Source organism: Nicotiana tabacum, chromosome 7, assembly GCF_000715075.1.
Source record: "Nicotiana tabacum cultivar K326 chromosome 7, ASM71507v2, whole genome shotgun sequence".
NCBI classification, from domain to species: Eukaryota; Viridiplantae; Streptophyta; class Magnoliopsida; order Solanales; family Solanaceae; genus Nicotiana; species Nicotiana tabacum.
In genome coordinates, this window is record NC_134086.1 from 87528839 (window position 1) to 87551359 (window position 22521).

A 22521-nucleotide genomic window follows, 5' to 3' on the forward strand; every position below is an offset into this window, starting at 1 on the left:
TGATTGACTTTTATGACCTTAAATATTTGTATAATTTAAGGATCTAATTGTAAATTACCTAATGATGAAAAAAAAATTCGACTTGAACTACATATACACCAACCCTACAAAGTTAATTCTACTTTGATTAAAAAGGCATTCCCATAATTTTCTTTTAAAAAGAATTATTATTCATAATTACAAACAAAAAAAAATGTGGGAGAATAGGATATTTACGTAGCATATTGTAAAGTCAATACAAGATTCTAGAAAAAGGAAGAGTCTATATGCTTAATTTCCCTTCGGTACAACAATTCTGGAACGTGAGAATTTTGAGTTCTATTTGGAGAAGGGATTTTTTTTAAAATTAATTTAGGGATCTTAAATTTTTACAAATATAAAGGAAAAATTTAGTATTAAGCTCTAAAAACATTTATAACATTTTAAGTTAAGTAAAAAAATCTTACAACCCTTTAAAATCTTAATTTATATTAGTTCATATAAAGTTAAAAACTAAATTAAGTTAGATATCTTTTATAACTACTTTATGTTCCGAAATATTATGAGTTACTGCATAATTCAAATAATTGAGTTAATTTTAAAATATTAATTAATAAAAAATCATTAAATAATAATTTTTAATATATAAAATTTAATTTAAAGGAAAAAATACAAGTGCAAGTTTCTATGAATATCTTTCTTTTACATGACAATAAAGTGGTTCTAATAATGCATATGAGACTTAATTAAATTTATCATCTTTGTAAGTTAAGATGATATCATTTTGAATTCAAGTGTTCTGTTTATGTTTGTAACTCAAGTTAGTTTTCACAAGGATTATAAATCTAATAAAACTATGCTACTCTATTTTTATTGATTTTCTACTCAGTATTTTATACTTGTATTGGGGCCGATTAAATTCGATTTCACATCAGAAAATCACACATTAACAAAGATAATTTTATACCCAGGAGTTAAACCCAATACTTTTAGTTAAGGTCGAATTTGCTAGATTTACGATAGTTGAAGGAGTTTTTCAACTATCACTACAATGAGAATAAAACTTTTTGCAAAGTTTGAATCCTTTTTGAAAACTTAATTAATCAATGGTTTATTATATTACAGTAATAACTATCTTTATTGTTATACAGTATAGAAAATCTATAAAACCCAAGCAGGGCAGTGACCAAAAAACGCGATATTAGATTCTACTTTTTCTTTTAAATTGATCTAGATTCTCAAACTTTTACTTTTAAAAACTTAATGATAACAACATTCAATTTAATTGAATTTTGTTTTCATGGAATAAGAATAATAGAGAAATAGATTATGACAATATCATATGAGTACATGGATTAGGTATTCTTAAAGTCCCTTTCTTAATTTTTAAGAAAAGAAGAAAATAAATATAATAACATTAACATGTGGATGAGAAAATAAACGGGTAGAGCTTTTTTTTTATTGAGTTTTCTAAAATAGGCTCAACATTTATTATTTTTAGAAACTTACATACATTTATCATTATTCTCTATTTTATAACTTAGACACATTTTTAATAATATATGAAGTATTTTAAAATTTTAAACATATTAATATTGGGTACACGCACAACGCGCGTACCTTGAGACTAGTAAGAAAAAACGCGGTAGATAAAGAGGATGAATTTGAACTATATAATAAATTGGTTTAGCATTAAATATCAGATCTTATAACATTGACAAATACAAAAATCATGTAATAAAAAATAAGATTCAAGTTCAAACAACTTAATAAATGCTAGTTTTGCATAATAGGATTACCATCTAATGTATTAAGGAAAGTTTAAAGATGTCCACAAGATATGTGTAGCAATATTAGTGTTCACATGACCATTATAACATAATTTAGAAAGTATATTTCCGTTGATGATTATTTAAGTAAAAAATTAAAAATAAAGAAAACAAAGGCAAAATATAATGGGAATAGATTTATCACTTATTCCTTCATAAATAATACAGTAATAAATAATTAAAGAAAAATGAGAATTCGATACAAAAAGGTTGAATTATCAGTGAAATGGAAAGAAAAAAAGAGTATAAAACCTTTCATTCTCAAGACAAGTATTTAGGAAAAGAAAATTTCACATCAATCATCAATAAATCAACGGAAATAGAATAAAAGGAAAACCCTTTAGAGAGAGAGAGAGAGAGAGAGAGAGAGAGAGAGAATGAAAGGAGGGAAGAAGAAAAACTCCAGCATTCCGGCAGGTACAGACTCCCTAAAGCCCCCGTCGGAATCCGGAAACGGTAACCGTGAGTTGCCGTGGGACGGTATGTTGGAACCTCAAGGAGAAGAAGCTCAGCAGCAGCAGCAAGAGAGAGATGAAACTCCAGAAGACGCCGCCGGCGACGGCGATGAGGAACCTGTGGCGTCGCCGGAGGCTGGAGAAGAAGAAGAAAATGAAGAAAAAACTTATGAAGAGGAGTTTGAAATGGAAGGAGATGGGGATGATGGTGAAGCTGATAATGAAAAACCAAAACTTGCTGAAGGGTTTTATGAAATTGAAGCCGTTAGGAGAAAAAGAATACGAAAGGTTTTTTTTAAAAATTTTTATTAGTTGCATTGATTATGTGAAGTAGTTTTATTGATCTTTTTATCCTGATTTTTGGGCATTAATTTCTGTGATTTTTTATGGATATGGAATCTTGGAAATGCTGTGGAAACTAAAGGGTCAAGTTCAGTATTTGATTAAATGGTAAGTGTTTCTATATAATTACTGAAAATTTTAGATTTTGTTGTATTTTTTGGCTCCAAGTTCCCATTTTTTGAAGTTTCTAGGAGATAGTTCCCCGGGACAGCCCAGTGGTTAAGATGCTGTTATTCGAACCATAGTGCACGATTTAGTATTTTCAGTGGCTTCATTATAGTTGCTGTCCAGTTGGGTTTTTTCTGCTTCCTGTAAACTATGTGAAAAAAGAAAAAAGGTAGGTGATAGATGTTATGGGTGTTGTTGTACAGGCGAGGCTGGCCAGAGACGGCAAATACATGGGAACCTGTGAAGAATCTAATGTCCTGTTCTGATGTTATTGAATCATTTGAAGAGAGGTTAGTTCTGTTTTTAATCCCTTATTTTTTGTCCCTTACAGTGATCTTGTGTATAAGGGCTAGCTGACTTGTTAACCTGTGGCACCTTTCTTGATCTGTTTACCTTTTCACTTTGAAGCTTGCAGTCAGGGAAACAACGATCCACACGCAAGCGTAAGCGAAAATGTGGGGTTACACACACTCAGCCCAAGAAAAAGCAGCAGCAGCAGTGTTCCCCTCCAGATGCTACATATAATGTGCCAGCAGTGAAGGTTAGGATAATTGAGGAACCTACACCCTCATCTCCTCTGAATGGTTTGAAGGCTATGAGTCGTGTGGACAGTAATGGTAGTGAATTGAGCAGCAAAGTAGACAAAGTGGTGAATGGCAATGGTTTGGAGTTAGGTTTCTCTCTAGAGGAAACTAGAGAGCAAAATGAGTTGAATTTGAAGTTGAGTGAATTAAAAGGAGCAATGTCGACCAATGAAAACTCTGTGGATAGATCTGCTAATGGTCTCTCAAATGGATTTGCAAAGGTCAATGGTGCAGAGTCCTTTCAATCTGATCGCTGCACTGGAGCTAGAAAGAGGAAATCTGGTTCTGTTCGGAGGTTTAAACAGGATACTACCACAGCTGTGATGGATGGTATCCAAGATGCTGCATTAGGTGGTCCGTTGGCTACTTTTGTGCAGGAAGGAAGTCACAATCATGAATTTGTGGGTAGTGACTTTGTTTTTAAAAACAAGTCTGATGATTCCAAAGATGCATATACAATTACACATATAGTCAAGCCTATGAGCTATTCAACATATTTATCCAATGATATGCAGGATGTCTCAATAACCTTTCTTGCCAAGAGGTTTGTGACTTAAAACTTACATTCCTATTTTCTATGTTTGCCAGCTAACTTTCGTCACATATTTGTGTCATTGGGTTTCTATGATGCTCAGAATGTGTAATAGCTTAACATTTCATTTATTTCTTTGAACTCAAAATCATTTCATTGATATCAAACCAATACACTGTCACTATAAATGTGGGATCACATCAAGCTTCAAAAAATATTCTGCCAGCTATATATACAATATGAGATATCCATTTACACAAACACATTGGAAGCAGCAGGAGCCTTACTCTGCACAGGGACTGATCAACCCCATTAAAAGATTCTATTACTCTTTTCCTCAAAATCAGCCTAAAAATGCAAAGAGGAGCACCCTTCTGCGACTCCTACCTGAAGTCCTATTTTCTTAATCCCAACTCGCTAATGTATCTTCCATGGCTCTGTGTAGCTTCCATGCCTTATCAAATATAAAAGACATTAGGGACCAAATTTCTGTGGGGAGTTGGAAGTAGTAAATGGTCCACATCATCATCATTTACCTTAAAAAGAACACCAACTAACTGTTATCTATCTCCTACTACTACTCAAAATTTCCACAGTGACTATAGTGCTTGGAGTTGTACACCACATAAAGAAAGAAAGTCACTTTCGTAGGAGCATTTGTCTTTCATATAGAGCTCAACATGATTCTTGACTCACCAGCACCTCTTAGAAGGTTGTTGTATGACATCGCCAAATATTTTGTTGATGACCTGTTTATATAATGCTTCGTCTTCTTTTACGAACTTGTTATAGGTGTTTATGCTTTGCAAAAGATTATCAACGTCATCACATTCCTGGTCTTGGATAGGTCTCTTGAAAGTTATCTCCAGGATACTTTGTTTCGGTCTCTTCATGTGAAATTGGAAATGCATCCTGATACGTTGTGATCATAAATAAACAAGACGACTGATCTTTCAGAGCTTAATATCCACACAAAGCTACCAATTAAAATTGAACATGATTTTCATTCCCTAAGGTAAAGCCGATGTATCTTGTAAGCTCGTTCCATATCAATGTTTACTAATTGTGTGGGAAACAAACAAATAAGTGGAATACTCCACTTAATGGGAGTGTGATTTCTTCTTTATACAGATATTGCATCGTCATCCCTCTTGTTCTCCTGCCAATTTTCTAGATCATTAGTTTCCATATTTTAATGTCTTTAAACTTTCACTCTAAAGGCAAATCAATCATTTGGTAGGAAAATAATCCACTAAACTTTCATCCTGAAGGTAAATTCAATTTTTTAGTAGAAAAATAAGCCACTCTGCACCACACATCAAGACTAGTTCATGAGGATTAACTTTCCTTTCCGGAATTTGTTTGTGTATTCTCATTTTGATAAGGACCTCCATGACATATAGAAAAATCAGTGGTGATAAAGGATCACTGTCTTAACTGTTGCTGCTCCCAAGAACTTCAGATGAACTATAATCATATGGCAATATCAGTGGAAAAGCAGTACTTTATTGATCTTGAAGGTCCATTCTTGAGAGTTATACCTGGATCTAACTAGACCCCTTTTCATATAATAAACCATATTCAATCTGACTTCTGACTCCTTTTGTATAAGGGATATTCTCTTTTGCTTTGTGCTTTGTGCTGTGTTTTGCTCACCTGTCCACCAAAATTGATGTAAGGAGGAAACTCTCTGTTATCATCAGGATAAGCTAACAGTTCTCAAATTTTCAAATCAATTTTCAGAATCGTCATTCTGTTACCTTTACATCTGAACTGTATTGTAATACTTTAAGTGGCACTTTTATTTTTGGAAGTTGTGTCTCCTGTTTGCTCTGTAACAGCAGTATAATGTGTGCATGTAAGATGTTATGTAACCAGTGTGATTACACCCTTCTACTTCCATTCTTAATGGAGGGAGCATGAATTTGACAGCTTCAACTTCAATTCTTGGCTTACCCATTTTTGTACACATCTTGCTAGATAATTCAATACTCCCTAACTTTTCAGTTTGATGATGCTATGCTGATTCTTTCATTAATTTTTAGATCACATTATAGCATTTCTTAATGGTTGTCTGCAGGTCTGACGGAAAGGAAGTGATGGTGGATAACAAGTTTCTGAAGTTGAATAATCCACTTTTGGTAGCTGTTTCTCTTCTCTCTTATTGGTTCTTTCATCACCATAAATGCACTGATCTTATATTTTCATATGGATTATTAACAGAAATTTCTCAGTTTCACATAACTTATTTTGTAAGGGTTCAAAAGTACTACATTTCTTTCATAAGATATTGATAGTGCCTGGGAATATTAATTAGTTAGTTTGATATAAAGTTTATCTTTTCCTCAGATCTTATTTTTCTGATTGAAGTCTCACTAATAATTTTGGATTATCAGTTCAGATAAAATACCTCCACATATTGTAATAAGTAAAAGATAAACATTACATCATTTTATTTTGTAATTATGATTGCTATTTGATAAATGTATAAATCTGCTTCTACCTCTAGTTTCAGAAAGTATTTGCTGAGTTTATTTAATTTCGAGAATCTAGAGGAAAGTTAACGTAATGAATTCCTTCAGCTTTACTTAGATGACTCTTACTGGAAATGCTTTTTTTGGCAGTTGATAAACTACTATGAGCAGCATTTGCGATATCATCCCCCTCAATGAGTTGGCTGCAATGAAGGAAAGATAGTTATATGTCAATTAGGTTCATCTGTTTCCCTGTGTTATGTATAAAATGTTGTTGTAACAAGCTGTAGGGTGTTAACCTATTACATTTATTAGGAAGTTTCGTAAATAGCATGATAAAATATATATTATGGGAAACTTGTGTTAGGTTTAACTGATTTCGGGAAAGACTATGCTTCAAAGTTCTATCTTGATGTATCAACCCGATACATGAGATGATGAGGTGCCAATGATGATATTCTTCTGACCTTATAGGTGTTTAAAACCAATGTGAATTCCATTTGATAGCTATACATTTGGATTCTGGAGTGCATGTTGCACAATTGTTTCACATTGTAAAATTGTTGTGTTGGTGCCCCTTAAAGTATCTTTTCTTGGGGATATGTTTCTTAACTTTAAGGATGTTTTTCCATAGCTACTATGCAGGACCTAAAGTATTTTTATACGAAGTTCAAGTAGTTGCAACTGTACAAAGAAAACGGAAAAGGGAAGAGTACAAATAAAAGAATTGTTTTAAGCCGTTTGATATTCCGTTTCTTGATATTCATGTTGGTAAATCTTTTCTTCTTATTACTTGGTTTCAATTGTCATAAATAAAGTCATTATCAGAAATTCTTGTTTAGACTTATATATGAAAGCTAGCAAACAATTAGTTGATCCGACAATTGTTTTACTTATGCTTTGAAGAATAATTATTTGGAGAAGTTTAACATGCAATGACACTGCTTAGACATTATTAACCTCCAAAGGAAAGCATAAGTGTGATGTGACCATGATTATTGCAGCTAACAGGTCATCTTTGTATTCTCCTTTGTTGATGTCAGAATTTTTTTTTTTATTCTAGTCAATTGATATAACAGGCTAGGTGTTATTAGTAAGCAAAAAATGGGCAACAGAGGGCCATCACCAACGGTTCCTTCACTAAGAGTTGGGTTCCTTAGTCTGCTCATATTCTGGCCAACAATTTGTAGCATAGGTGGAGGTGCCACCATTCTTCTTCTTACATTGTTATTTTCTCCCTCCTTGACACTTGTTGTATACTTGCTGTCAATATTCATTCCTATACAAAATATATCATCTCCTACCTATTGCTTCTGTTTCATATGATGGAGAAGGTCTGTTTGGGTTAGGGACTATGCTCTTAGTTATCCTCTTCTTCGTTTTGTACAATCTGATGGGATAAATTTACTTTTTATTTTTTCAATAAGATGATATAAATATCATTTGTGTTACAGATGGAAGGAACAGAGCGTATAGCAGACTCTTTAGCAGAGAGCAAAAATTGTGTCGAGACTTGTAAAAAGACTAGTTTACAATAGTAATATATCAAGAAAATGTTATGCTCAAAAGTAGCTTGTTTACTTTATTTTCTTCCTGTTATAAAATAAAAGCAATGCAGTAAAATGTAAATAAGAAGAGATAGAAAGAAGGGAGAAGTGTTTTCTTCTTTCACTTTGGTGTATCTTTCCATTGCAATTACATGGCCTTTTATAGGCATAAAAAGTAAAGATGATGGACATAAAGTAGGAGATTTAATCTTTAAGTTATTCACAACATGGGCATCCAATGTAGCATCCAATGCACAAACTATTCATAACGCTCCTCCTTGGATGTCCATGTAAGATAATGTGCCTCATTAAGAACTTACAAAAAAAAAAATTGGGATGTACATAGTTATTTATAATATGCATTGCTTGCTGCCTCATTAAAAACCTTACCAGGAAAACCTAGTGGGACAAAACCTTGGTTAAGGAAAAGAATGCAGCGTGTAGTTACTTCCCCTGATGAAAAATCACTTAATGTCTCGAAGACGACGCATTCCAATCTTATATATCAGCTTTTCAAATATTGAGGTTGGTAATGCCTTAGTGAACAGATCAGCCAAATTATCACTTGAACGAACTTGTTGTACATCTATTTCACCATTCTTCTGAAGATCATGAGTGAAAAAGAATTTCGGTGAAATGTGTTTTGTTCTATCTCCTTTGATATATCCTCCTTTCAATTGAGCTATGCATGCAGCATTGTCTTCATACAATATTGTTGGAATATTCTCTTTCGAAGAAAGACCACATGTTTGCTGAATGTGTTGAGTTATAGATCTTAACCAAACGCATTCTCGACTTGCTTCGTGAATGGCTATTATCTCTGCATGATTTGAAGAAGTAGCAACCATAGTTTGTTTTGTCGAACGCCATGATATGGTTGTACCTCCACTTGTAAATAAATAGCCTGTCTGAGATCGACCTTTGTGTGGATCAGACAAATATCCTGCATCTGCATAACCAATCAATGATGGCTTGGATTCATTTGAATAAAATAAACTCATATCAATGGTCCCTTGGAGGTATCTGAATATATGTTTAATACCATTCCAGTGTCTTTGTGTTGGCGAAGAACTAAATCTTGCCAATAAGCTTACTGAGAAAGCTATATCTGGTCGGGAATTATTGGCAAGATACATTAATGCCCCAATTGCACTAAGATATGGTATTTCGGCACCAAGAAGCTCTTCATCATTTTCATGAGGTCGGAATAGATCTTTCTTTATATCAAGTGATCTCACAACTATCAGGGTACTCAATGGATATACTTTATCCATATAGAATCGCTTTAAAATCTTTTCGGTGTATGTTGATTGATGGATAAATATTCCATCTTTCATATACTCAATTTGTAGACCAAGACAAAATTTTGTATTTCCAAGATCTTTCATTTCAAATTCTTTCTTCAAACAGTCTACTGTTTTTGGAAGCTCCCCAGGAGTTCCAATGATATTTAAATCATCAACATACATGGCGATTATAACAAATTCAGATCCAGACCTTTTTATAAAGACAAAAGGACAAATTGGATCATTCTTGTACCCTTTTTTCAACAGGTATTCACTCAGGCGATTGTACCACATACGACCTGATTGTTTCAATCCGTATAAAGATTTTTGAAGCTTTATTGAACAAGTTTCTCGAAAACTTTTATATGCTTCTGGTACTTTAAATCCCTCAGGTACTTTCATAAAAATTTCGTTGTCTAATGATCCATACAAATAGGCTGTAACAATATCCATTAGATGCATATCAAGTTTTTCTTGTACTGCCATATTTATGAGATACCTGAAGGTGATAGCATCCACTACAGGAGAATATGTCTCCATATAATCAATTCCAGGCCTTTGGGAAAACCCTTGTGCCACAAGTCGCGCTTTATATCTAACAACTTCATTTTTATCATTTCGTTTTTGCACAAAAATCCATTTATACCCTACTGGCTTTATGCCTTCAGGTGTTCGAACTATGGGCCCGAAGACTTCACGTTTTCCAAGTGAAGTTAACTCTGCCTGGATAGCGTCTTTCCATTTGGCCAATCATTTCTCTGTCTACATTTATTGATAGATTTTGGTTCAAGATCTTCATCTTGTTGCATTATTTCAACAGCAACATTATAAGCAAAAATGTTATCGATAACAATATTATTTCGGTTCCATCTTTTCCCGGTTGAGACGTAACTTATTGATATCTCTTCGTTCTCATTATTTTCAGGTACATGGACCTCCCCTAAGATCTTATCATTTGTTACGTCTTGGGGCTCTTCTTGAGCCACTACCTCTGTGTTATGTTCACTTTGATCACTTGCTCTTTTTCTTCTTCGAGGATTTTTATCTTTAGAACCGATTGGTCTACCACGTTTCAAGCATAGCTTAGACTCATTTGCTTTAATTAATTGTCCTGCCGGGATATCAACTCGAATTGGAGCATTAGCAGCTGGAATATGTGACTTAGTCACCTTTGGTAGGTCAGTGAATGCATCTAGCAATTGATTTGCAATATTTTGTAAATGAATAATCTTTTGAACCTCTTGTTCACATTGATTTGTTCGATGATCTAAATGAGACAGTGATAATGCATTCCAATCTATCTTTTTTTTAGCTGCTTATTTTCTCCCCCTAATGTTGGATATACTGATTCATCAAAATGGCAATCAAAAAATCTTGTCGTAAATAAATCTCCAGTCATCGGCTCTAGATATTTTATAATAGAAGGAGATTCATATCCAACATATATCCCCAACCTTCTTTGAGGACCCATCTTTGTGCGTTGTGGTGGAGCAATTGGAACATATATCGCACAACCAAAGATCCTAAGATGGGAAATATTTGGCTCCTGACCAAAAGTCAATTGCAATGGGGAGACTTTATGATAACTTGTGGGCCTTATCCGCACAATTGCTACTGCGTGCAAAATAGCATGACCTCATACTGAAATGGGAAGTTTTGTTCTCATAAGCATTGGTCTAGCAATTAATTGGAGGCGTTTGATCAATAATTCTGCTAGACCATTTTGTGTATGAACATGAGCAACCAGATGCTCAATTGTTATCCCAGTTGAAATACAATAATCATTAAAGGCTTGGGATGTAAACTCACCAGCATTATCAAGACGAATTGTCTTAATTGCATAATCTGGAAATTGTGCTCTTATCTTTATTATTTGAGCCAACAATCTCGCAAATGCCATATTGCGAGTTGATAGTAAGCACACATGTGACCATCTTGTAGATGCATCTACCAAAACTATATAATATTTGAATGATCCACATGGAGGGTGAATGGGCCCACATATATCACCCTGTATACGTTCCAGAAATGCAGGGGATTCCATCCTAACTTTAATAGTTGATGGTCTAACAATTAATTTTCCTTGAGAACACGCAGCACAAGAGAATTCCTTAAATTGAAGAATCTTCTGATTCTTCATTGCATGTCTATGTGAATTCTCAATTATTTTACGCATCATATTAGAACCAGGATGGCCCAACCGGTCATGCCAAATAATAAAATTATTTTGATTAGTAAACTTCTCGTTTACTACGGCATGTGTTTCAATCCTGCTAATACTTGTGTAGTATAAGCCGGAGAAAAGAGCATGTAACATTTCAAGCACATATTATTTACCGGACATTATTGTAGTAATATAAAGATATTCAATCTTTTCATCATTTGTAGTCTCAATATGATAGCCATTTTGGCGAATATCTTTGAAACTTAATAAGTTTCTTTGAGATTTACTACAATATAGTGCTTCATCAATAGCCAAATTTGTTCCTCCTAGTAGTAATAAATTGGCTCTTCCAGAACCTTCAATTAATCTTGTACTACCGGATATTGTATTAACATTCGCTTCTTTCATTACCAAATAAGAGAAATATCTCTTATCTTTTAAAATAGTGTGTGTTGTAGCACTATCCAGAAGACATATATCATCTTTATTAATCTTGAGTCCAATTGAAGACTGGGGAATTTTCATATTCTTCATAAAAAAAGACAAATAATACATCATAAGAAATATGAAAGACAAGCAGAAAAAAAAACATTAAGAAATACATTAGGAATGTAGAAACTAGCAACACATGATGCATTAGGAAAATACACTCAAGAAAAATAAACTAGTTGCAAATATAGAAATAACAACTTTTATAGCTTCATTCCCCAGTAAGATGATTAGTTCTTCAGTTAATATCCTCAAAGAAGTCTCCAACTTCTAAATGAGTAATATTTGTTAGGCCTTCAAAATCATCATCTTTATATGCAAGATGTGCCTTAGAATCATATTTGTTTGAGGGACATGCTTCATCATCATTATTTTGAAAGGTCAAGTGTGCCTTCACATTATTTTCTTTTTTCCTGAGGGAGGCTTGATAAAGTTTGGCAAAATGTTCTGGCGTACGACAAATGCGTGCCCAATGACCTCTCATACCACATCGGTGACACATACTAGTTTTACCTTTTGAATGATTAATTTGAGAACCCTTATTGTTCTCCAATTTATTTCCACCATAATGACGATAATTGTTTCGCCCCCTGCCACGTCCATGTTTACGACCATGTCCACGACCACGGTAATTATTTTGTTTTCTTTCAAACTTATCATATGCTGCTACAACATTCACTTCCGGAAATGGAGCTGACCCAGTGGGACGGGCTTCATGATTTTTCATTAATAGAGTATTATTCTGCTCTGTCACAAGTAGGCATGTGATTAACTCAGAATATTTCTTAAAACCTTTTTCACAGTATTGTTATTGTAGAACCAAATTTGAAACGTGAAAAGTAGAAAATATTTTTTTCCAATAAGTCCTCATCTGTGATAGTGTCTTCACATAATTTTAATAGAGAACTTACTTTAAAGATAGCAGAATTATACTCACTTACGGTTTTAAAGTCTTGCAACCTTAAATGTATCCACTCATACCGAGCTTTCGGTAATACCGTAAGTTTTAGGTGGTCATATCGATCCTTCAAATTAATCCATAATTCAAGTGGATCTTTTACGGTTAAATATTCAGTTTTTAACCCTTCATGTAGATGATGACGAAGGAAAATCATGGCCTTCGCTTTATCCTGATTTGATGCTTCATTTCCTTGTATAATAGTATTTCCAAGACCTTTAGCGTCAAGGTGAATTTCAGCATCAAGGACCCATGATAAATAGTTCCTCCCGGTGATGTCAAGTGCCACAAATTCAAGTTTTGATAAATTTGACATAGTGAAAACTATCATAAAAGATGAATAAGTTAGAGAAATAATTATAATAGTAAATAATTAATGAAAACAAAACGATTAATATAAAAGAAATGAAAATAGAGTTATATCATGTTAACAATCTACTATTTCATTTTATTCTTACCATAAAGTAGAAATTACATACTTGTTTCATTTCACTTTATATTATTGATATATATGTGTTAATAGAATTGAACGTCACTAACATTATTTATATGTTCCAATAAATATAAAGTAATTAAACTATAAAATTATTGCTTGTCAATTCATTTCTCACAGTTCTTCAAAATGCCTTAAAGATATGTTTTGATCCAGGGAGTCCATGAATATTATAAGTATGACATTAGTGCATAGCTAGTTTGATGACTTTGAGGTCCTCTAAGAGTTGAGCACGGAAGGAAATAGTTATTTTATCACTACAATGTACTTAAACTATTTAAGATGCCCAAGCGCACAAGTAATCTACAAACAATGAGCATATGATATGTACTGTCATAAATAAAATGATTATAATGATATATACCTTAATAAAATATGGTTCAACTTAGCGGGAGTTAAGAATAAAATTAGAGTTTTGTGCTGATAACATGTTATAAAATAAAAGCAATGCAGTAAAATGTAGATAAGAAGAGATAGAAAGAAGGGAGAAATGTTTTCTTCTTTCACTTTGGTGTATCTTTCCATTGCAATTACATGGCCTTTTATAGGCATAAAAAGTAAAGATGATGGAAATAAAGTAGGAGATTTAATCTTTAAGTTATTCACAACATGGGCTCTTTAAGTTATTCACAACATGGGCATCCAATGTAGCATCCAATGTACAAACTATTCATAACACTTCTGGCTTTTTACTATTAGTCTGCAAACATTAAAAGGCAAAGATGCTCGAGGATGTTTCTGCAAATTTTGTAAAAATAGCACGGTCTAGCCAGTTTTCGAACTGGTCATTCAAAAATAGTCAGCATTTGCCAAGTCACTGAAAAATAGCCACTATTTTGCTGCAACAGAGATCGGTCCAGCATAATATACTAGAGTTTTGTGCACATATATATGAGCTTTCAGCATATTATGCTGGATCGGTATACTTTGCTGGCTCCAGTATAATATACTGGAGCACCGGTGCTCCAAACTCCAGTATATTATGCTGGACCGGTATATTATACTGGAACTCCAGTATATTATGTTGGAGTATTTTTCCTGATTTTGAACATTGTTTTCGTTCAAATTTATCTTTACATGAAAAGTGACTAAATTTTGATTACTTTTGAAACTATGGATATTTTTGAATGACCACTTGTAAATCTGGCTAATTTTGAATTTCTCCCTGCAAATTTTAGGGCAAGGGCATCGGCCTATAGTTATAAATAAAATAAAAAAAAATTATCTCATTTTCAAACTAAATTATACTGCCTCTAAATCTACGATGTTACAAAATTGGATCCAACAGAATTAGTTAGAAATGTTGCAAAACTGCAAAAACACTGAATTTCCATCACATAGGCAAAAATGTTTTACTACCAAAGTGCTTGGAACATTATCCAATATTCCAAAATGTACACTCTGGACACTACTATTCGTTTTATTTTAAAATTAAGATGTCAAATCTAGATATATATATGTATATATATCTGAATATGTATGTATATATATGCATGTATATGTATATGTATACGGTCTAAATCGGAGAGCTCGATTTCGAAGACTTGATCATACCCCGAGCTCGAGTTTTGAAGCTCGAAGTAGGGATCGAGCCCGCCGGGACGTGCGCACCTCGAGAAACAAATCGGAGACCCGTCATGATCTGCCTCGAGGACAGCACAATTTCGATGACACAAGAAAGAGCGGGAATTTCTCAAGGGCACTTGGATTAAGGCATAAATTATGGGATAAGATTTGTACGAAATAGTACGAGTCCGTACTAGGTTGTTATATAGCTGTACCAATAGAATTCTTTACCATAATTGGGAATGTACCATATTAGAGTTTTCCCCTCCTATATAAAGGGGACCCTAATCATTTGTAAACATCATCTCATTTACTGCAATAGAACATTCTACTCTCTTTTTCTCGTTTACTGTGCTTCACAATTGTTCTTCAGCTTTATTATTTTTACTTTATTGTTTACACTTTATTTGCTCTTAACTCATCTCGAGGCCCCCGAAATAATCGAGTTCGAGGTCCCCGTTGCTCTAACAATACTGGTTTGGTTCATCAATTCTTCTTACTTAAACCTAATACTACTCACTAGTATTGGAATAAATCACATATCTTTAAAACCACAAATCACCTTTAATTATTACTCACATTTTTCGAGGTAAACAGTTTGGCGCCCACCGTGGGGCTAAAGATAATAGTGATTATTTTAGTGCTAGTTTTCTGATAACACACGTTATTCTTTACACTTTTTCTTGTCAAAGATTCTTTGATTTCAGGCTAAGATATGTCTAGCTCAGCAAACGCACCCATGCAGGGAAACGACGGTCTCGGATCCCATGGAGAAAACAATGCAACAGCTGCAAGGACCAGTGTGCCACCGCTAAACCCTGGGTAGCACCAGCACCAAAACCTGTCGATGTTGGTTCACACATTGCCGTAAACGTCGATTTGGACACTGATGTCGAAGGAAGAGTACGCGGAGGGGATTAACCTGACACTCAAAGGACACAGGCTCAAAGAGAAAAAAGTTAGTCTGCAAATGATTTTTGAGATGTTGCAAGCACAGCAAGTTGCTATCGCCCAATTGCCAAGTCAGCAAAAAATTTCGAGCGTGGCTGGGCCAGAAATCGCTCATCGTGTTGAGCCAACCCCGGGGAGATCAAGCAACAACGGCTCGGGAACTGACCCCACTGTCATGAGAATGCTCGAGGAACTCACGAAGAGAATCGAGTGAGGAGAAAAAAGGATTGAGGACAATGACAAAAAGGTGAAAACATACAACTCGAGGGTCGACCAAATACCAGGAGCACCTCTGATTTTGAAAGGACTGGACTCGAAGAAGTTCGTGCAAAATCCATTCCCCCAGAGTGCGGCTCTGAAGCCATCCCGAAGAAGTTTCGGATGCCAGACATCCCAAAATACAACGGGACCACTGATCCCAACGAGCACATCACCACATATACTTGTGTCATAAAAGGAAATGATTTGGAATTCGATGAGATTGAGTCTGTTTTGCTAAAAAAGTTTGGGGAAACTCTATCTAAAGGTGCCATGATTTGGTACCATAACTTACCCCCAAACTCTATTGATTCATTTTCCATGTTGGCAGACTCATTTGTAAAGGCACAGTGCCATAAAAGTCTCAACAAGGAAGTCTGATGTATTCAAAATAAAGCAAAAGGAGAACGAGATGCTGAGGGAATTTGTCTCCCGCTTCCAGTTAGAACAAATGGAGTTACCACAGGTCTCCGATGACTGGGCCGTACAAGCCTTCACTTAGGGGCTAAATAAACGAAGTTCCATAGTTTCGAAGCAGCTAAAGCATAACTTGATTGAGTATCCTGCCGTGACTTGGGTTGATGTGCATAACATGTACCAATCAAAAATTAGGGTTGAGGATGACCAGTTGGGAGCCCCCTCGGGCTCAGTTTATCCAAGCATGTTATTAGCAAAGGAGTCAGGAAATGCAGACAGGTGGTCAAGGTCGAATAAGGAAAGGTATCATCCATACGTCGAGGATCGAAGGAACATTTCAAGGTGTAAAATATCTCGAAAGATCGAAGAGCAGATCGAGGTCAAAGTTCCCGACGACTCATGAGCAAAACCGGGTTTGATAGGCACTTGGGACCGGCAGAGGATCCCGGATTATCGAAGTACAACTTCAGCATCAATGCCTTAGGTATCGTCTCAGCCATTGACAAAATTAGAGATACTATATGGACCAAGCCTATATAGACCGATCCTTCTCAGATGAACCCTAACTTGATGTGAAAGTATCATGGTACTCATGGGCATAGGACCGAGAATTGCAGGTAGCTTAGAGAGGAGGTAGCCCGGTTGTTCAACGAGGGGCATTTTCGTGAATTTCTCAGCGACGAGGTCAAGAACCATTTTTGAGAAAGAGATACAAACAGGAAAAATGAACCTGAAGAACCTCAACATGTCATTCACATGATCATCGGTGGAGTCGACGTTCCACAAGGACCTATATTCAAACGTACCAAAGTATTCATTACAAGGGAGAAACGGACTCGAGACTACATGCCCCAGGACACCCTCACATTCATCGAGAAAGACATCGAGGCCTTATCTCAGCCTCACAACGATGCACTGGTAATTTCTATCCTTTTAAATAAAGTTCAAGTTAAAGGTGTTCTCGTGGATCAAGGTAGTTTGGCAAATATAATCACGTCAAGGGTCGTGGAGCAGCTCGGGTTGCTCGATCAAATCATACCAACATCTCGAGTCTTGAATGGCTTCAACATGGCAAGTGAAACAACGAAGGGAGAAATTATCATCCCAGTCAATGTGGCCGGAACCATACAAGACACTAAATTTCATGTCATCGAAGGTGACATGAGGTATAATGCTTTGCTTGGAAGGTCATGGATCCATAGCATGAGGGCAGTGCCATCGACCCTTCATCAAATGATGAAGTTCCTAACAAAGGATGGCGTGAAAACAGTATATGGAGAGCAACATGCAGCTAATGAGATGTTTGCAGTACATGACTTGGCACCAGTATCGATACCATCCATATTGGAAAAGTCAAAGGACGAGCAGGTGGCCAAATAGCAATCACAGCCCATACCTTCGGTTGAGCCTGAGGGACTGGTGTTCGATGAACAGGTGGTCGAGGACGAAGAAGAAGATTTCCTCATCCCCCGAGCCTTTATTGCCCCCGAGGAATCAGATGCGACGAATTCCACGGTCGAAGTACTCGAGCAGGCCATATTGTTCGAGCATCTTCCGGAATGAAAGGTACACCTAGGGATGGGGTTAACCCCCGAACTCAGGAAAAAACTCATTCAATTTCTTATCGATAACATTGATTGCTTCACCTGGTCCCACTTAGATAGACAGGGATCATATCGGAAATAAATACCTATCCACTAAGTGTCGATCCCAGATTTAAACCGGTTAAGCAAAAAAGGAGACCTCGGTCCGAGGTAAAGCATGCATTCATCAAAGAAGAGGTAACCAAACTTCTCAAAATAGGATCCATTAGGGAAGTAAAATATCCCGAATGGCTGGCTAACGTAGTGGTAGTCTCTAAAAAGGGAAATAAACTTAAAATGTGTGTAGACTACAAAGATTTGAACAAAGCATGCCCTAAAGATTCTTTCCCATTGCCCAACATCGATCGTTTGATCGATGCTACGGCCGGCCACGAGATCCTTACTTTTCTCGATGCCTACTCCGGGTACAACCAAATTCACCTGAAGGACCAGGAAAAGACTTCGTTCATCATGAAGTATGGTACGTATTGTTATAATGTAATGCCCTTCGGGCTAAAAAATGCAGGAGCCACATATCAACACCTAGTTAATAAGATGTTCGAACATCAAATAGGCAAATCCATGGAAGTTTATATTGATGACATGCTAGTTAAGTCCCTGCATGCAGAGGACCATTTGACCCATTTGCAGGTGACGTTCCATATCCTAAGAAAGTACAACATGAAGCTCAACCCCGAGAAATGCGCTTTTGGGGTCGAACAGGGGTATCGAGGTCAACCCCGATAAAATCAAAGCCATCGAGGAAATCACCATAGTGAACAATGTGAAAGTCATACAACGGCTGACCGGACGGATAGCTGCCCTAGGTCGATTTATCTCAAGGTCATCAGATCAGAGCCATCATTTCTTTTCCCTACTCAAGAAGAAGAACAACTTCGCATGGACTCCGGAGTGCCAACAAGCCTTGGAAGAATTAAAACGGTATCTCTCGAGCCCACCCCTGCTCCATACTTTGAAGGAGGATGAAACACTCTACTTGTATTTAGCCGTGTCCGAGGTGGCGGTAAGTGGCATGCTGGTTCGAGAAGAGAAAGGTACGTAATTTCCTGTCTATTATGTGTATTGGACCCTAGGAGATGCTGAAACTAGGTACCCACATTTGGAAAAGTTAGCTCTATCATTAACAAGCGCATCTAGGAAATTAAAACCATATTTTCAATCTCAAATTTTGGCACACTTCGTGGCCGATTTCACGCTTGCCCTCGTACCCGAAGTAGAAAAGGAACTCTTGCTAAAAACGGGTACGTCATCGGGGGTATGGACCCTCTTCACAGACGGTGCCTCGAATGTGAAAGGATTCGGGCTCGACATCGTTTTAAAATCGCCTACGGGCAGTGTCATTAGGCAATATATCAAAACTTCTAAATTAACTAACAATGAAGCCGAGTATGAGGCCATGATTGCAGGTCTCAAACTAGCCAAGGGCCTTGGAGCAAAGGTCATCAAGGCAAAGTGTGACTCCCTTTTGGTAATAAATCAAGTAAACGGGAGCTTCGAGGTTCGGGACGATCGAATGCAGAGGTACTTGGACAAACTTCAAGTGACATTGCACCACTTCAAGGAATGGACACTAGACCATGTACCTCGAGAACAGAATAGTGAGGCTGATGCACTTGCAAATTTGGGGTCATCGGTTGAAGAAGATGATATCATCCCGGGGAATGTCGTCCAACTATCGAGGTCGATGGTCGAAGAAGGCCATGCAGAAATTAATTCAACAAATTTAATGTGGGATTGGAGGAATAAGTACATCGACTACTTGAAGTATGGGAAGCTCCCCATGGACCCAAAAGAGTCGAGAACACTTCGAGCCAAAGCAACTTGATTCTCACTCGGTGAAAATGGAACGTTGTATAGAAGAACCTTCGATGGACCACTGGAAGTGTGCTTGGGACCTGGGGACACCGATTATATATTACGAGAAATCCACGAGGGCACTTGTGGGAACCATTCTGGTACCGACTCTTTGGTTCGCAAGGTGATCATGGCGGGGTATTATTGGGATACCAAGGAGTTTGTTCGAAGGTGTGATAAATGCCAAAGATTTGCACTGATGATCCATCAACCCGGTGAACAACTCCATTCAGTCCTATCCCCGTGGCCATTCATGAAATGGGGGATGGATATTGCCGGCCCCTACCAACAATGCCAGGTAAAGTTAAATTTATTTTGTTTATGACTGACTACTTCTCAAAATGGGTAGAAGCGCAGGCCTTTGAGAAGATAAGAGAAAAAGAAGTCATCGACTTCATATGGGACCACATCATATGTCGGTTCGGGATACCTGCCGAAATAGTATGTGACAATGGGAAACAATTCATCGGCAACAACGTGACAAAATTCCTCGAGGACCATAAAATCAAAAGGATTCTATCAACGCCTTACCACCCAAGTGCAAATGGTCAGGCTGAGTCCACAAACAAAACCATCATTCGAAACTTAAAGAAAAGGTTAAATGATGCAAAGGGGAAATGCAGAGAAGTATTGCACAAGGTGCTATGGGCATATCGAACGACGTCAAAGTCAAGCACGGGGGAGACCCCGTTTTCCTTAGTATATGGGGACCGAAGCATTGATCCTAGTCGAATCGGAGAACTTAGCGTCAGGTTTTAATATACCACCGAGGACTCGAACCACGAAGCCATGAACACTTCTCTCGAGTTACTACACGAGAAACGTGAGGCCGCATTAATTCGAATGGCTGCGCAAAAACAAAGGATCGAAAGGTATTACAACAGAAGGACGAACCTTCAATATTTCGGAGTCGGGGACTTAGTCCTAAGAAAAGTCACTCTCAACACTCGAGACCCAAACGAAGGGAAACTAGGCCCCAATTGGGAAGGACCGTACCGTGTCCTCGGAGTCGTAGGGAAAGGATCCTACAAACTTAGCACAATGGAAGGCGAACAACTACCAAACAATTGGAATATATCATTGCTCAAACGCTATTACTGCTGAGGTATGACCTTCTCCCCTTTTTTCCACTCGTATTTATAACTAACTCATTACAGATATTCGATTGGAAACATTGAAGCACCTTTCAGCCCGAAGACCTTGGGTTTTAAAGCATGCGTTGCACTCATTTTCCCTTAGATTGGGTTTTATCCCAAATGGGCTTTACCGGCAAGGTTTTTAAAGAGGCAAAACCTATATGCTACCTAAGGAATATTCAACAAGTATTCAAGGCTTCTTTTCAATCAACCTCGAACACTGGGTGGCATCAACCTTGGAGGTCGTATTCTCGAAGAAAGCAATTCATGGGAGGGCCTCGATAGGAGAATGTTGTAATGGGCCAAACGGTCAAATAAACTGTGTCCATGTAGAATAGTCAAGCCCCCAACGACAAAACATGAACGCATGCATCAATCATTTGAAGAAGCATTCTTATTATATCGAAATATTTTGTGTCTCAATAGAGTCCACTATTTCCACATTTATATTCCTACATGAAACGACTCAAGGGCCAAAAATGCACCCGGATACTCGGGGACTGTCATCGGCAGTCGACACATCAAGTCATCAAACACTCAAACTTATAAGACCTCAAAGAGGCACGCTCGAACTTATAAGACCTCAAAGAGGCACACTCGAACTAATAAGACCTCAAAGAGGCACACTCGAGCTCATAAGACCCCAAAGAGGCATCCCATCGATATTAAGTCCAAGGTCATCACACTCGGGGACTAAAGGCTACGGCCGAAATAATGTGGCTCAGAGACGTCCGACTACCGTTATAAAACTAAAGGCCTTCAAATACTTTGAAAAAACGATTAAATCAGGCTACCATCGGCAAAAGCAAATTATAAGGGGCTTCGATAAAATCAGCCCTCGAATAATGCGAAGGCTTTGATAACATCAGCCTTCAAAAAAACCTCAAGAGATATTCGATTAACGTTGCATATCAAATTACAAACGAGGTTCCAATCAATCGAATCTTCGAAAAAATCAAACGAATATGAATAAAAAAAATACATGCTAAGGCATACCAAAATTTCCGCTAAGTCTTTAGCCAGAAAGAGGGAAAAATTTATAGCCATTTTAGAGGCCGAATTGGCCCTACCTAAAGAGCCTAGGGGCCAACCTAAAAGAGCCTAAAGGCCAACCTAAAGAGTCTAAGGGCCACTATTTAAAGAGCTTAAAGGCCGAAGCACACCATGCTCGAGACCTTACGCAGCTCAGACTCAAAAGTCCCAAGCTAAAACTTAGCTCGAAGATCGAACCTTAAGTAGTAACCTATTATCGATCGTTGATCAAAACACAAAACTTGAGGGTCTACTCTATCCCGAATTTGAATCAATGCTCAAAGATTATAGCATCAAAATCAAGCAAACTTTGAAGAAAAATTGAAGGCAAACGATCAAGGAAACTCATTTCCTTTTTATATATACAAAAAGATATTACATAGGAGTCCTACAAAGCAAAAAA

At 36.8% G+C, this 22521-nt stretch overlaps 1 protein-coding gene across 2 annotated transcripts; it reads left to right on the plus strand.

The window, feature by feature from the left end:
- Positions 1–2100: 2100 nt before the first annotated feature.
- On the plus strand, positions 2101–6921 carry LOC107765019 (chromo domain protein LHP1). Of its 2 annotated transcripts, XR_001643356.2 has the most exons (7): positions 2101–2551; positions 2688–2713; positions 2977–3063; positions 3182–3901; positions 4682–4904; positions 5970–6030; positions 6514–6921. XR_001643356.2 is itself a non-coding variant. In XM_016583588.2 (6 exons), the coding sequence occupies exons 1-6, from the start codon at positions 2186–2188 to the stop codon at positions 6559–6561; spliced, it is 1308 nt and encodes a 435-aa protein (XP_016439074.1). In that variant the 5' UTR covers positions 2101–2185; the 3' UTR covers positions 6562–6921. The 2 variants fall into 2 exon arrangements, 1 of the variants encoding a protein (XP_016439074.1); XM_016583588.2 differs by lacking the exon at positions 4682–4904.
- The last annotated feature ends 15600 nt before the right edge of the window (positions 6922–22521 follow it).

What these genes read in the sequence shown, in the direction of transcription:
- LOC107765019 (XM_016583588.2), top strand. Translation starts at nt 2,186, where the DNA reads ATGAAAGGAGGGAAGAAGAAAAACTCCAGCATTCCGGCAGGTACAGAC. An exon ending in GGAGAAAAAGAATACGAAAG is followed by an intron (nt 2,552 to 2,687) that starts GTTTTTTTTAAA and finishes TGGAAACTAAAG; the next exon opens with GGTCAAGTTCAGTATTTGAT. An exon ending in GTTCAGTATTTGATTAAATG is followed by an intron (nt 2,714 to 2,976) that starts GTAAGTGTTTCT and finishes GTTGTTGTACAG; the next exon opens with GCGAGGCTGGCCAGAGACGG.